General features: G+C 40.2%; 2 protein-coding genes across 2 annotated transcripts; one reads left to right on the top strand and one right to left on the bottom strand.

Moving 5' to 3' along the window:
• The first annotated feature begins 5,184 nt into the window (after positions 1 to 5,184).
• On the top strand, positions 5,185 to 6,478 carry LOC146570736 (uncharacterized). The gene has a single exon (XM_085281228.1). The coding sequence runs from the start codon at positions 5,464 to 5,466 to the stop codon at positions 6,349 to 6,351; it is 888 nt and encodes a 295-aa protein (XP_085137354.1). The 5' UTR covers positions 5,185 to 5,463; the 3' UTR covers positions 6,352 to 6,478.
• Positions 6,479 to 7,732: 1,254 nt separating this feature from the next.
• On the bottom strand, positions 7,733 to 10,864 carry LOC146570735 (uncharacterized). The gene is made up of 3 exons (XM_085279502.1): positions 10,787 to 10,864; positions 9,060 to 9,572; positions 7,733 to 8,305 (listed from the first exon to the last, which is right to left on the bottom strand). Exons 1-3 carry the CDS (start codon positions 10,862 to 10,864, stop codon positions 7,970 to 7,972), a joined length of 927 nt encoding a protein of 308 aa, XP_085135628.1. The 3' UTR covers positions 7,733 to 7,969.
• Between the last annotated feature and the right edge of the window lie 3,534 nt (positions 10,865 to 14,398).

Here is a 14,398-nt window from a genome sequence, read left to right as displayed (position 1 = left end):
CATGCGAATATTTGCAAATATCACAAACCCATGTTTTTTCTTCATTAGATCATGATGAAACATGTCCAATGTTTAAAGTGAGAAATTTTATAAGTTTTAAGACCAAAATTAAATCATTTTGAAATATTTTTAAAAATTAAAAAAAAAAAAAAAACAGGCCGAGGGGACGTATGCAGCATCCGTCTGAATGCTGCACATACTGCATTCATTACAACAGCATGGCTTCGTAATAGAAGGGTACATATTTAGTGCATGAAGCTAAATACTGGACAATGATAACCCAGGACTGTTGAGCAGCTAGAATCCTCCAATACCATGGAAACTGTGTAACATTTACATTTTTCAGATAAAAATAAAAAGTAAATGCCCCCTAAACTTAATAACTGATTGTGCCACCCTTGGTAGCATCACCTGCAATCAAGTGTTTAAAATAACTGATGACGAGGGGCTCACATCGCTGTGGAGAAATTTTGTGTCACTCATCTTTGCAAAATTGTTTGAATTCAACCACATTGGAGGGTTTTTGAACATGAACGGCCTGTTTAAGGTCATGCATCTCAATTTGATTTCAGACCTTTACTTGACCACTCCAAACCCTTCCATTGTTTTTCCTGAGCCATTCAGACGTGGACTTGCTGGTGTTTTTTGTATCATTGTCCTGTTGCATTACCCAAGTCCTCTTGAGCTTCAGGGCAAAAAAAATTGAGACAAAGAACTGAGAGAGAGCAGAATTCATGGTTCCATCAATTACAGCAAATTGTCCAGGTCCTGGAGCAGCAACGGAGCTCCAGATCCTCACACTACCACCGCCATGTGTGACTGTTAGTATGATGTTCTGTTTATAAAACACTAACAGGACTCAAACCTTCAAATACTTCAACCTTTATCTTGTAAGAGCACAGAATATTTTCCCAAAAATCTTGGGGATCATTGAGATGTTTTTGGCAAATGTGAGATGACACTTCGTCTAAGGTGAAATTTGCAATGACTTCCATGAAAAAGACATTATCTGGATGGAAGCATACACTGTTTTAAAACCTGTATATACCTTTCAGCAGTGATTTTGCCTTCAGGCCAAATAAAAGACCAAAAAATATTGAAATCATAAGAAATAAATGCAAAAAGTACAAAATGAAATATGAGGTTTCTAGAGAATGATCTAGAGGACACAAAGGACGGTGACCAATACTTTAAAGTAATATGAAAAAGGCAGCTTTCACAGGGCTCTATGCAGGCCCATGCTTCAGTAGCTTGTAAAAGCAACTTTAGCTGCAATAACTTGAAGCAACTGTTTACATATGACTTTAATACACTCTCATATTCCCCTGGAGGAATTTTGCCCCACGCATCTTTACAATTTTCCTTTGGTTCATTGAGATTTGTGGGCATTTGCTTATGCACAGCTGTCTTAATGCCAGTACAGAATTTTAATCAGATTGAGGTCTGGACTTTGACTGGGTCACTGCATTACAGCAAGAGTCATTTTGGCTCTTTTCTGTTGTAGATTTGCTGCTGTGCTTTGGCTTTAGCTGTCAGGCTGACAGCCTCACATTTGACTCTAGAATAATTTGGTATATATAAGAGTTCATGGTTGAGTCAGTGATTGCAGGGTGCTCAGACCCTGTGGCTGCAAAACAAGCCCAAATCATCACCCCCTCCTCCACCATGCCCGACAGGTGATATGAAACATTTGTTGGTTTTCTCCAAATATGACGCTGAGCATTGTGACCAAATATCTCCGCTTTGTCCACATCTGTCCAAAAGACATTGTGTTAACAGGATAATAGTTTTCACTTACAGCACAATAAAGGCCCTGTACTGTCCATTACACTTTAACATCTGATTCAAACTGTCATGGGGCAAAGTGTGGGTGAAGCACTGGTGTCATGGATCGCTGTGTGGCAAGCAGGAGGAGGACCCAAATGCAAAACTCACAGACACGGGGATGAACTCGAGAAACACAGCTTTAATGCTGGCACGGCAGAACACAGGAAATACAAAACTAAACTGGGGAAAAGTAAACTAACACTCGCAGGTAGACACAGGAAGATCCACACAACATGAGGGAGAACGCGACGCCGAACAGAGGGAGACGCAGACAGAAATACACAGAGGGTTAACGAGGAAAGTGGGAACACACGGGGAACACAGCTGACACAGATAACCATAACGAGACAGGGCGGGGTGAACATAACACTGACGGGAGACAGGCAGAGTCAAACAGGAAGTACAGAGGTTCAAACAGGAGGAGAGAGAGCACGGGGAAAACACAGACATAACGGGCTGAGGAAGACATGGAATAAAACACGAGGGCTCACAGTTACACAGGGGCACACAGGAGGTAACCAAATAAGGAACATCTTAACAGAAGAACCTAGGAACCAAGGCATGACTAGGGGATGAAATACAAAACATACAAAAACTGAGAATACCGGGCCCACATGGCCCGGGTCCATGACAACTGGACAGGTTGCCAGTCTTTCATGGGGCTAACACAGAGACACAGAGAATCATTCACACTTGCATTCACAGCTGTGGTCAATTCAGAGCCATCAGCTATCCTCACACACATGTCTTTGGACTCTGGGAGGACCCAGAGAGTACCCACACAGGCACAGGGAGACCATTTAAACATCTAAACAAAAAAAAACTTCAAAAAAATAAATAATAAAAAAATAATCATAGTTTTTCTTATCTTATTACACATCAACCCTAGGTGTGGATGTGAGGTTGAATAGTTAGTCTCTTTTTCTGTTTGTGATGGACTGGCAACCGGTCAGCACTCTGGGTCACCCAGTGTCAGCCAAGATCAAAAAATGGATAGTAACCCCTCTGATGACATGGTACAAAAAATAAATAAATTGTGGCCACGAAATATCATTTCGAGGCCACGAAATAGGTATAACGTGCCCACGAAATACTTATTTGTGGCCACGAAATAGGTATAACGTGCCCACGAAATACTTATTTGTGGCCACGAAATAGGTATAACGTGCCCACGAAATACTTATTTGTGGCCACGAAACAGGTATAACGTGCCCACGAAATACTTATTTGTGGCCACGAAACACTTGATGATATATATATATATATTATCCCAGGGCACATTCACTAGAACCTGCGTCAGCCATAGTACGGAGTCCTTGCTGTTGGTGATGTCCTTAAGGTGAGTGTATTATATTTTATATTTATTTCATATTGTTATCCCGCAATTCGGCAGTTATTTATTCAGACCTATATTGTTACTATGTTCTAAATGGTATCTGCTGACGTTTCAAATGTTGTATCCTCATGTTGTTAGTACACGTTGTTTTGTTGTGCTAATATGTAGCCGTAAACTCATTTTTAACTGTAGGACGTGCGGCGGCCCCGCAGCACACTTTCAAAGTAGAGCAAGGCTGAAGGCTACTAATAAATGAGGTATGTTCAACATAAAACCTTAGTTCTCTGTGTCACTAAGGTGTCTCTCTTTTACCCTGGCCACATCACCATACTAGCTGGTGCAACTAATCTGGTCTGGACAATAATAACAGTTTTAGATGGAAAGCATCTTAAAATTGCCTTTTTTTTTGCTGAACATCTCCTTTGAAAGTAGCATCATGTGAGTCACACTTGTTAAGGTAATACATGCTAAATGAGCCGTAGCTTTCAACGCATTATCGGATGAAGCCTTGCAGTTACAGTAGCTCACTGCGGTTATCACGTTGCCAAGGGAACTAATAAAGCATACAGTGATCGGAATGATTTTGTATTGATGCAGGTTGTCATTGCTCATGCTGAACTACTTAAACTCCAAGTAGACAATCGCTCCATTCCTCATTACCATAGATAATATCTAAGTAATAAAACAATCACTATCAAATTCTGATTTGCCATAGATAAAGTGATTTTATAGGTAGGCTATCATGTAAAAATCTGCTACATAAAATTTATAACTGAGTGTAAAAATACTAATTTTATTTTCATGTGGTTTAGAGGTCAGCTATGGATACTCGGCTGCGAGAATTCTTAACAGAGTGCAAAGTTGAAGAAGATGTGATCAAGAAACTTGAAGATGAGAATGTAAGCCACTGCAGCTTTTGCTGTGTGCGTGCGTGTGTGTCTGTGTGTTTGTTTTTGAACGGAAAGCCGCAATCCACAATTTACTATGCACATTCTAAAAGAATTTATTGAATTTCATATTTGTGTTTAATCAGTGACATTAATTAATGACGTGATATGTTTAAAGAGTAATTTTAAAAGCAATTTTTGTTCATCTTATGTTGGACAAATGTGTACCACATTACCAAAAGTATCTGTTATCAAAAGTAGATAGCAAAAAACAACTCTAAAATATGCAGTTGTATGTATTCATTGTTTTTTTAATATTGACAATTTTATTAATTTGTTATTTATATTTTTCAGATTGATGAAACTGTCATTCCCTTAATGACAGACAGTGACCTGGCAAAGTACATCCCCAAAGTTGGCGATAGAGTCTCCACTGTGGCCTTCTGCAGACAAGCAACACTGTCACGGACGTCACCATCCAGGAAAGAATCTATACTCTCAAGGCTACGACAAAGACTGACAGGAGCTGAGGGAATGCCTCCTAAAAAGAAATTGTCTCAGTGGGCAGAAAATACAAATGCAAAACGAACAGTTAGACGAATTGAGGTTGGCTGGATGGATTTTGATGAGTCGAAGGGTGGGTTCAAACAGGTGAAGTCTGTAAGTGGTGGTGGAACAAGGCATTTATCTGTAGATAAAAATGAAACAGTGTCAAATATCAAACTTATGGCTGAAAATCTGTTTTTCCCCAATGGCACCTCAAAAAAAACCAAAAGTCTTTCACACTATTCAACTCATATTGAGAGCTCACAGATGCATGTGGATGCTTCCAGTACAGTTGATGAGTTGTATAAGCAAAGTAAAGTCAAAATTCTGCGACTTTATCTGTGTACCAGAAAGAAAACACAACAGCAGCCCCAAGACGTAGAGGCCAATCATGCAATAACCCAGCCCTCTGTGGTAGATCTCACTGGCAATGAACCTAATCAGGCCGCTGATGATCTGTTGGTGGAAAACATAAATTCAGAACCATCAAACTTTGTAATTAATGATGGAGCTTCCACAAGTGGATATTTTGAACTGAATGACACATTACCATGGGATGGTCTGCCAAATGTAGGTGAAAGTGAAGATTCTGATGCAGTTGTTATTATTAGTGGGGATAACAGGGTGGATATTAGTGTGGTTGAACTAAACCCTGAAACACTGTTTACAGAAAAAGAGTCTGATCCACCTCATCACACATTGTCTCTCTCACCGGGGCTGACAGGAGAGGCCAATATTCCTGACCAAGCACCCCCTGAACCACGATCTTGTCCCGTAATACTAACTGTTAGAAGAGGTCATTGTCTTACTGATTTGATCAGTGCCTTTAAGGACTCAAACATTATTTCATCTGAGGTCAATATCAAAATGTTGTTACCAAATGGAGAGCTTGAACAGGGGGAAGGAAGTGGTGTTTTGCGGGACTGCCTGACAGAATTTTGGATGGATTTCTATGACAGCTGCACATTGGGAGTTGAGGTGAAAGTCCCATTCATTCGGCATGACTTTCAGTGTGAAGAATGGCAGGCTATAGCTAGAGTGTTTGTTGTAGGGTGGAAGCAAGCTGGTTACTTCCCAGTGAAGCTTGCAATACCCTTTCTGGAGGAGATATTGTACGGCTCAACAACCAGTAGTTTAAAAGATTCCTTTCTTTTGTACGTCTCACAAGAAGAGCGATCTGTTCTCCTGAAGGCTTTGGATGACTTCAATTCAGTGGATACAGATGAATTGCTGGAAGTACTTGATGCACATGAGTGCAAGCAGGTTCCTACCAAGGACACACTGCTCCCTGTTTTGGCACAGATAGGACACAAAGTACTTATTCAGGCCCCAATGTTTGTAATCAAGTGCTGGCGTCCCGTTGTGGGTTCTGTAGCTGGTTTACTCCCACCAGAAGGACTGCATCATTTCATAGCAGAAAAAAAAACGACTGTAAAAACAGTGAAGGAGCTTCTAATCTTTCCAGAGGAGATGACAGCTGCCCAGTCAACAGTTTCTCGTTACCTGAAAAGGTACATTGGAGAAATTGATTTCAATTATCTTCAGCTTTTCCTGCGGTTCTGTACAGGATCCAATCTGTTGGATAAAGCCATACTAATTGAGTTCATAGAAACTACAGATTTCCTCCGCAGACCACAATCCCACACATGTGGATGTGTACTAAAGCTGCCCCTTGGTTATCACAGCTATCCAGACTTTCGCAGTGAATTTAACAGCATTCTCGCAAGCTCTATGTGGGTGATGGATGTGGTGTAGGTCAGTGTTACCCAACCTTGGTCCTCAAGGCACTCTGCCCTACACGTTTTAGGTTTTCCACCCTAACAGTTCATAGAAACACGGGTGTAGTTAACAGTAACATGAAGGAATGAATGTGAATGTTCAATAGACTGGGTGGTTAAGTTCTCTTAACAGTGTAGCCCGTTGTGCCTTTTTCACGTGCAGCCTTTTTTTTCATCTGGTCAGTAAGTGCTTTCTTAGTTTCTCCCCCCAATTAAAATAGTAAGCTAAAGGGAATGTTCAGGTTTTTTAAAGTGGAGTTACCTGTAGTAGACAGCACTTAGCACTCTGATTTTGCAGAAGCAGCAGTGAGTGTTGGGGACAAAATAAGGCAACAAATTGGTTGGGGAATGAGACCACAAAACAACACCAGTTGAAAATACATACACATATTTAAATAACATTTTCAGTGCTTCACCTGGTAGGAATCCGTACACTAAACATAGAAGTGCATCTGTTCCTGCTGCACACATTGTTACTGTGTTTTTGGCTAGTGCCAAAATAAATTACTAATTTTAACATTCTAATACTTTTTTACTACAGGAAGAGTAACAAATATTTCCAATATAGCATACAGTAACAGTTCTACAAACTGGAAGATAGCTGAGTGCTTTCTACTGTATATACAAACATAAGTACAACACCATTACAAATACCATATTCCAACTGATTAAGCATGTTCTATATTAAAGTATTTCAGATGTTTGCAGAAATCTTAATAGAAACAAGAATGTGAACCTTTATGTTCCTAATGGGTTTAGAAGAAAAGTTGTCAATTACAGAGATTGGTTACATTGTAAAGAGGTTTGTATAACATTTTAGAAATAACTGTTATTTTATCCTGTTATTATATGCAAAATACAACCTGTTTTTGAGTATGGTGTATTTTGAAAGACACCAGTAAACCATTCTCATTGGTACAAAACTTTGTCCTCTCTGTTACATTCTATACATCTTTAAACATGAACATGTCTAATGACACAGCTGAAAGTTATTTAACTACTCATTCTATAATGTCATACACGTGCTGTGATTTTTAAGAAAAAAAGCCGTTCTTTATCAAACATGGGATTGCTTTAATCTATTCCACAATAACAAAATTATAGGCTCAAGAAACATTTGGAGCATTGGTGACACAACTATGATTCTACACTTTAGCCTACTTGGTCTTCTTGTCTAATTGATCACAACATTAGATATATTGCCAGTCTATGTGGTTGTTATCCAAGGTGCTCTTGTTTTTGTTAGAAATTAACACATTTTTGGTACCAAAAACTATTATGAACAACTTTTGATGCTTTAACAGTGTGATAAGTTTAACTCAATCCCAAAAGGATTTTTTTTTCTAACCTGTATCATATTTTAGTTTAATACTCCACGCTTTGTAGCTACCAAGAGCAAGCAACACTTCATGATGAGTTAATTTACTGACATGGACAAAATGAAAATTATGTTATACAGTCTTTTCTGATAATTTTGATACAAAGACAAGATAACTACACACTGGAGAAAAATAATTACTTAATAATAAGTACATTAAGCTGTAGGAATACGTACTGAAGTACAAAATGTACTACATTTGTATGTTTGTGTCCATTTAAGTAGCCTCAAATAACTGTGAACGAACTGTATCCCTGAGATGAAAATATAAATCAAGGGCCTGGGACATGGTAGATGGGAATTCCAAGCTTGATTCCTCCATTATTATTGTGCACAAATCAAATACTTGCACATCACATGGGACTGAACTAACAAAAGTGCAGCTATTTTTACACAAGGTCAAATCTTCTGTCAGTGGAACGAGACAGTCTTCTGCACCCCAAAGGTGAGGGGCCATGTACATGACATCAGGTATCCCACAGGGCACGTTGTTATTCTTTGAGGGCCTTATACGGTGAGCATTCCAAACACTCTGGATGTCATTCAATACCTCCTGATGAAGAAACAAGAATTAGGTCAGAGCTGTAATACAAGGCATTTTTAAAATGGTCGAAAATAAGTGTGGTGCATCCTTAAATGAATTGAAAAGCAGCAATGTTTGGATGCAGTTTAATGAAAACCAAAGGAAGAGGGAGTGATGGCAAAAAAAGAAAAGAAAGAACCACACCAGGCAAACCACTGAGTTGTGGGATCTGGGCTTTATACTAATACTAATACTAATCTTGGTGCGGATGCGCAAAGCTTTTCAACTTTATGCGCATAATACAGGTGACAAAATCAATATTTTTCAATCCCATGAGGGGATCCAATATCATCTCAGACCTGAACGTACCAATGATAGAGCGCTGAAGAGTTACTGATGCGTGAAGCCTGACTGCTTTTGACAGACTGGCAGTGACAGATCGGTAGCTGCAGCATAACTGCTGATGCAGAATGAGTGCAGACAAGGATAATGTCCTCCGATCAGAAAAAAACAACATTTAAGTCGTGCTGACTTCTGATCAGTTCAATTGGCAAAGTGTTCCCTGATTTAAAAACTTTGGCTGGGTTGATGCTTCAGCCTCCATTACGCACATACAGAGCGCAGTTGACCTTCAACAACGTTAGGAATACATTGCATTTACCGTACGGTAAAGGTAACGTCGTTTTAACTATGTAAACAATTATTTTGTTACCCTTACTGCTAAAACAGCTTAATTTAATGTAATTAATTACCACCACTGGTTATCATAATATGGGTCATTTACCTGAATGATTGGCATGAAGCAGAACTGTGACAGAGCTTTGTCAATGAAATCCCCAAAGAAGAATCCTTCGTCCTTCAGTTCTCCTAGAAGCTTGATCCATGACTCGACTCCTTCTTTTCTCATCACTCCCCACCAGCTCTCAATTCTCTGGTTTGCGGTACTTGCTCCTGTGACGTAGCTTCTGTCTCCTGCTCTATCATCCCCGTCATTTCTCCGTAAATAACGCTGGAGGTCTCTGACCAACACGTTCTCAGTGCCCATGTCAGTTCGTACGAGCCTGGGGAAACCCCCACGACTCTCCACTGCTTCCACAAAGTAACCTTCGATAACCTTTGGGTCACTGTTAGTGTGTGCGGCCCGCAGCCAAATGATGTTGCGTGAGAAACCGTCGATGCATCCATTAATACATATCCCATATGGCTTTAGTTTGTCATAAGAGTCTATGTGCCACACAAAGTTAGGCCCCTGAGCAAAATATTGCCTCCTTCTGAGACGTCTGGCGAACCTGGGAACCTACTGGGTCCAGTAAAGAGATGAGGATCCTGACGTCTTCTTTCCTGATCGCAATGCCGTGTTGTTTGCACTTTGTAAACATCCACCGATAACCGTGATCCTTCCCAGGCCCTTGCAGTTGGTTCACAATAAAATATATCCCGGCGTCCAGGTCGTACTTACGTCTGTAAAGCGACTTGGCTCTCAATATCCGGTTTAAATGTCTCTCCGTAATGATGGTTCCTTGTGTTGTGCCAAAAAGTGATTGTCTGCCAAAAACTGATTTCCGGTATTTGCCAAAAAGCGATTGCTCATATTTAAAGTGCTATAAGTAACTTGTTGGGCTATAATATGTTAAACATATGTCAAATGCATCCCTTATGGATGACATAAAGTCATCTTGAGCCACAAACAACATTCGTGTAGCAAGATACAAGCCGCAATCAGTTTTTGGCAGCGACTTTTATATAACCTTTATTTATGCAGTAAAAAAAAAATCTCATTAACATTAAAAATGTATTTTGTAAGAGTAAGTTGGCCAAGAGCACAGCAGAAATGGCAGCAAATATTACAATAGTTCTGTAAAAATATTTTAAGTGGGGATAAAGGACCAGATATGGTTATAATGTAAGTACAAGTTGTAAAGATACTTAAAAAACAGATAATTTTTTAATTCTTTATGTAACCCCTTTGTATCCCCTGTTCACCGAAGTCTATTTACGAACATACATAAAGATATTACACATAAAAAATACACAGAAACACTGGAAATCACTTTTTGGCAGACAATCACTTTTTGGCACAACACTTGCATTGCCAGGCTTTTCAAAATGCATTTGTAGCTCATTCCCAGCCTGAAATAAAACTCAATCAGACTGTCTCTGTCCATGGTGTATTTAGCCTACTTTTATGCTTGTGTCTCTACGCAGCTGTCCAGGAATTCTATCAATAAGATGTGCGCACGTTATCTATTTCGTGGCCACAAATGCGTAATTCGTTGCCACGTTATACCCAATTCGTGCCCACAAATTAGCATTTCGTGCGCACATACCTATTTCGTGCCCTCGAAATAGTATTTCTTGGCCACAAATAAGTATTTCGTGGGCACGTTATACCTGTTTCGTGCCCTCGAAATAGTATTTCGTGGCCACAAATAAGTATTTCGTGGGCACGTTATACCTATTTCGTGGCCTCGAAATGATATTTCGTGGCCACAATTTATTTATTTTTTGTACCATGTCATCAGAGGGGCTCCGTAGGATAGAGCCAGACCGCACAGAGTGATAAATCTGTGTTGGGATTGATGGAGGCATATTTGTAACTACCAGAGGAGGGCAGTAGAGGACCGTAAAAAAAAAGACCAGCATTTTAATATTTCGTGCATCTCCACAAATACATCAGGACTAAGTCATATTTTATTCCTATCGTTTATTTTATGTGGAATAATCTATGGCAACACTCACTTAGCAAATGCAGTCAATAGCACTATTACGAAATAACAACAAGTTGTTAAAATGGCTCTTGGGTGGCTGAAGTGGAGAAAAATTGTGAAATAGTAGGAATAATGCTGTTGTTTTTTTTGTTTTATTTAAAAGATTTTTTTTTATTTATTTTCATTTCCTAGGAAAAACCTATAACATGTTTTGGCTAGATATCAGCCGGTTACTGTATAATGCTGCTGCAGCACTCTGCAACAGTGCTGTTGCATGAAATCATTAATTAGTCATGGTGGTTTTCCTGAGCCAAAAAAACAATCTACATTCACAGAGATGTACAGGTCTGCATAATGATGCACCCCTGACAGCACGCTGGAGCTGGGTTCATGCTGCCTTTTTTTTTTTAAAAGGAAAAACTTAATTCAGTTTTGACTCGTCTCCCCCTTTAGTGTATTTTTACTGTGAGAGAGAAGATTGGATGTACAAGACAGCTGATGTATCTCTCTGCACGCAACCCACCAGCCACCATCGCAGGTGTTGCCTCGCCGGGGATTTGCTCTCTTTTTGAATATTTTAGCATGCTCTGTGGTTCCCACAGAATGATTGATTGGTTCTTCTTGGCCCACATTAGGGTTCTGCACACAGGCTTTCAGGTGTTCACTCTGACTAAAGAAAAGACTTCTGAGTAGGATGTTTCTTAAGATAGTTGCTTCTAATGCAGAAGTACATCCTGTTTTTTTTCTTAGATTTTTTTGCATTACCTTTAGAGGTTTAGGATAAGGGTCTCACTTAGGCCTTTAGTCCACATCATTCCTACCAGTTGAAGGATATAACTGTGATTGTGTACCATGCTGGCTGTGATCTTATAAATATCAGATGCACATATCTCCCATATCTGTATGTTTTCTTTCTTTCCTTTTCTGACTGGGAAATACTGAGCTGTACACACCTTTGTTTATTAACAGTATCACACAATATGACTAACATGATGCTCCCTTGACTGTATGCCAGAGGACAGGTGCGTCTGCCAAGCTCTCTCCTCACTTAGCTAACATCAGGTGATGTGCACTGTGTCTCGCTCATCTCTTCAACCTTTCACACAGATGGATAGCTTGCAATTTTGCTGTGAAGGTCACTGGTTTTTTAAATCCATCTTTGCTACCACTACGCACTTGATCAGCATAACAGTTTTGTCTGCATACTGCAAAGCTGTGCTTGAGTTTGTAATCCCTGCCAATAGGTTAGGCCACATAATTAAACTGAGAATCTGAAGGAAATTCAATACAATCTATTAGAAGTGAGTGACCCAAGTGAGACTTTGGTATTCGCGGGCTGCATGTAAAGCTTTTCTATAGCATCACGTTCCAGAAGTCATTCACTGCTTATGTTGGCTTCTGTGTAGTAGGGTCCAAGTACTGTGCATGCTGGATTTACTAAGAAACCTGATGGATTCGTGTCTCCCTCAACAAAATACAACATTCATCTCATTATCTAAGCACTCAGTGATATGGATGAGTTGAGCCGAATTAAAGAGCTGACATGTCATGAGCGTCACCAGTGGCACAATATTAAATCCATCTAAAAAACACAGCATCATTCACTTTGTGCCATGTGATCAGCTTTGGCAGTTCACAGTGTGCCCAGTACAAAAATGGCCAACTAACCGACTGCAGTGATTATATGAAACAACGTTTTCACAGGATCCTCTGCAGTACTGTGAAAAACGAAGTACAATCCATGATTCAGTAGTTTGTAGTTTGTTTGCTGTACGACTTTATTATTGTGGAAGAATTCTGACCCACTCTTCTTTGCAGCTTTGGTTCATTGAGATTTGTGGGCTTTGTTTATACACAGCTCTCTTACGACAGCATTGTAATCAGGTTAAGGTCGGGACTTTGCAACACTTTGATTCTTTTCCTTTTTCAGCCATTCTGTTGTAGATTTTTCTGCTGTGGTCAGGATCATTGTCCTGCCGCGTGACCCAAGGTTTAGCTTCCAGACAGTTTGGACTCTAGAACACTTTGGTATAAGAGGAGTTCACGGTCGACTCAATGACTGCAAGGTGTCCACCACCACGCATGGCAGTTGTTATGAGGTGGCCTCTTCTCCCTTTCACTGCTTTTGTATCTTCTTCTTATTATTATTATTTTGTGCTCAGACCTTAATATAAGCTCTGCTTTTCTCTTAAAAGTAACTGTGGCAGAATAAACATAAAAATACTGTCATTAGTTTTATCCAAAGGCAAAAACTAACAAAACACAAGCTATTCTCGCTTTGTTACTCACCCATCTGAGACTTTTGTGCTCAGACTACTAATACGACAGTGTGTCTTCACGCATTGCTAATTTTCTCATCCACAAACACCAGCGAAGTTGAGGTGAAGTCTCCCAAGTGCCACTCTGTCATTCTGTCACACCACACATCAGCAGCGGTGACGGCGCTTCTTCGCAAACTTCGGACTTTGCAGAAATGAACGGCTGCATCCTTCCTTCCTGCCATTTCCCCCGGCTTGTGTGGGAGCTGAATTCAATATGACCTATAGTGGAATGTGACAGCAGAGGGCTGCCACAGCCCAGCCTGACAGGTCTGCCAAATGACTCCCTCTCTCTCCCTCACACCATGCACGCTTGAGCCAGCTCCTTTTGAGGCTCTTTCGTTTTTTCTCCCCCTGAACTGCAATGCCATGCATCAGCTGAGAGCCAAGCCTGTTAACAGGATCACTTCTCCACAGTGCAGCGACTGCAGGAACAGTTTTACATGGCGGACACACTCAATTACATATATACACGCTGTTTAATTCCACAGATCAGTTCGTCCACACAGACCATTGGTATTGCATTTGAACTTAGCGTGGTGTCTCGAAATGTGTGAATTTAACAACTGTCTGGGTCGCGGGGCCACAGACATCAGACAGAGATGATGTAATGTATTCGTAGTTGTTTGGATTCTTAGCCGATTAATCTCACAGTTACAGTATACACTTTTATCAAAATGATATTTGGACGGTGTTTCATCCCTCCATTGGTGTGTTGGTGTTTCTGTAATTTCTTTATTTTGTTCTTTTTCTTGTGGAAAAACATCCAGATAAAGTGAGACATATCCTGCCTGCTATATTTTATGTGTGATTGACATACAGTCAGTTAGGCGGTCACCTCAGGGGACAGAGAAAGCTTGAAAATGAAATAGTTTAGTGTTTGGCCAATCGATACAAGCTGTGATGCAGTAAATGTAGAATTGCTGATAAAAATGTAAATTTAGAAAAGCAATGACTTCATCATCACTTCATCATCTGGCTCCAGCTCAAACTGGGTCAGCTGGGCCAGCTGTTAAAAAAATGACCCGTCCTGCTGCTCCTGCATTTGCCCCCGGGAGCAGGTGCTCTCCTGGTGGCTGATGAGCCACGCTAGTTAA

This window comes from Mchenga conophoros, linkage group LG7 (assembly GCF_057382185.1).
Source record: "Mchenga conophoros isolate Kocher_MC1m ecotype Shallow Benthic linkage group LG7, M_conophoros_male_GT1.1, whole genome shotgun sequence".
Classification (NCBI taxonomy): domain Eukaryota; kingdom Metazoa; phylum Chordata; class Actinopteri; order Cichliformes; family Cichlidae; genus Mchenga; species Mchenga conophoros.
The sequence above is the reverse complement of the archived record's forward strand: the minus strand, read 5'-3'. Positions and strand labels throughout refer to the sequence as shown.

Bases quoted from the DNA above. Each gene is read 5' to 3' on its own strand.
- LOC146570736 (XM_085281228.1), top strand. From the start codon at position 5,464: ATGTTGTTACCAAATGGAGAGCTTGAACAGGGGGAAGGAAGTGGTGTT.
- LOC146570735 (XM_085279502.1), bottom strand. From the start codon at position 10,864: ATGCCTCCATCAATCCCAACACAGATTTATCACTCTGTGCGGTCTGGC. The intron at 9,573-10,786 runs GTACAAAAAATA...TGGACCCAGTAG, and splicing joins GGAGCCCCTCTGATGACATG to GTTCCCAGGTTCGCCAGACG. The intron at 8,306-9,059 runs GTAAATGACCCA...TTTCTTCATCAG, and splicing joins GCTTCATGCCAATCATTCAG to GAGGTATTGAATGACATCCA.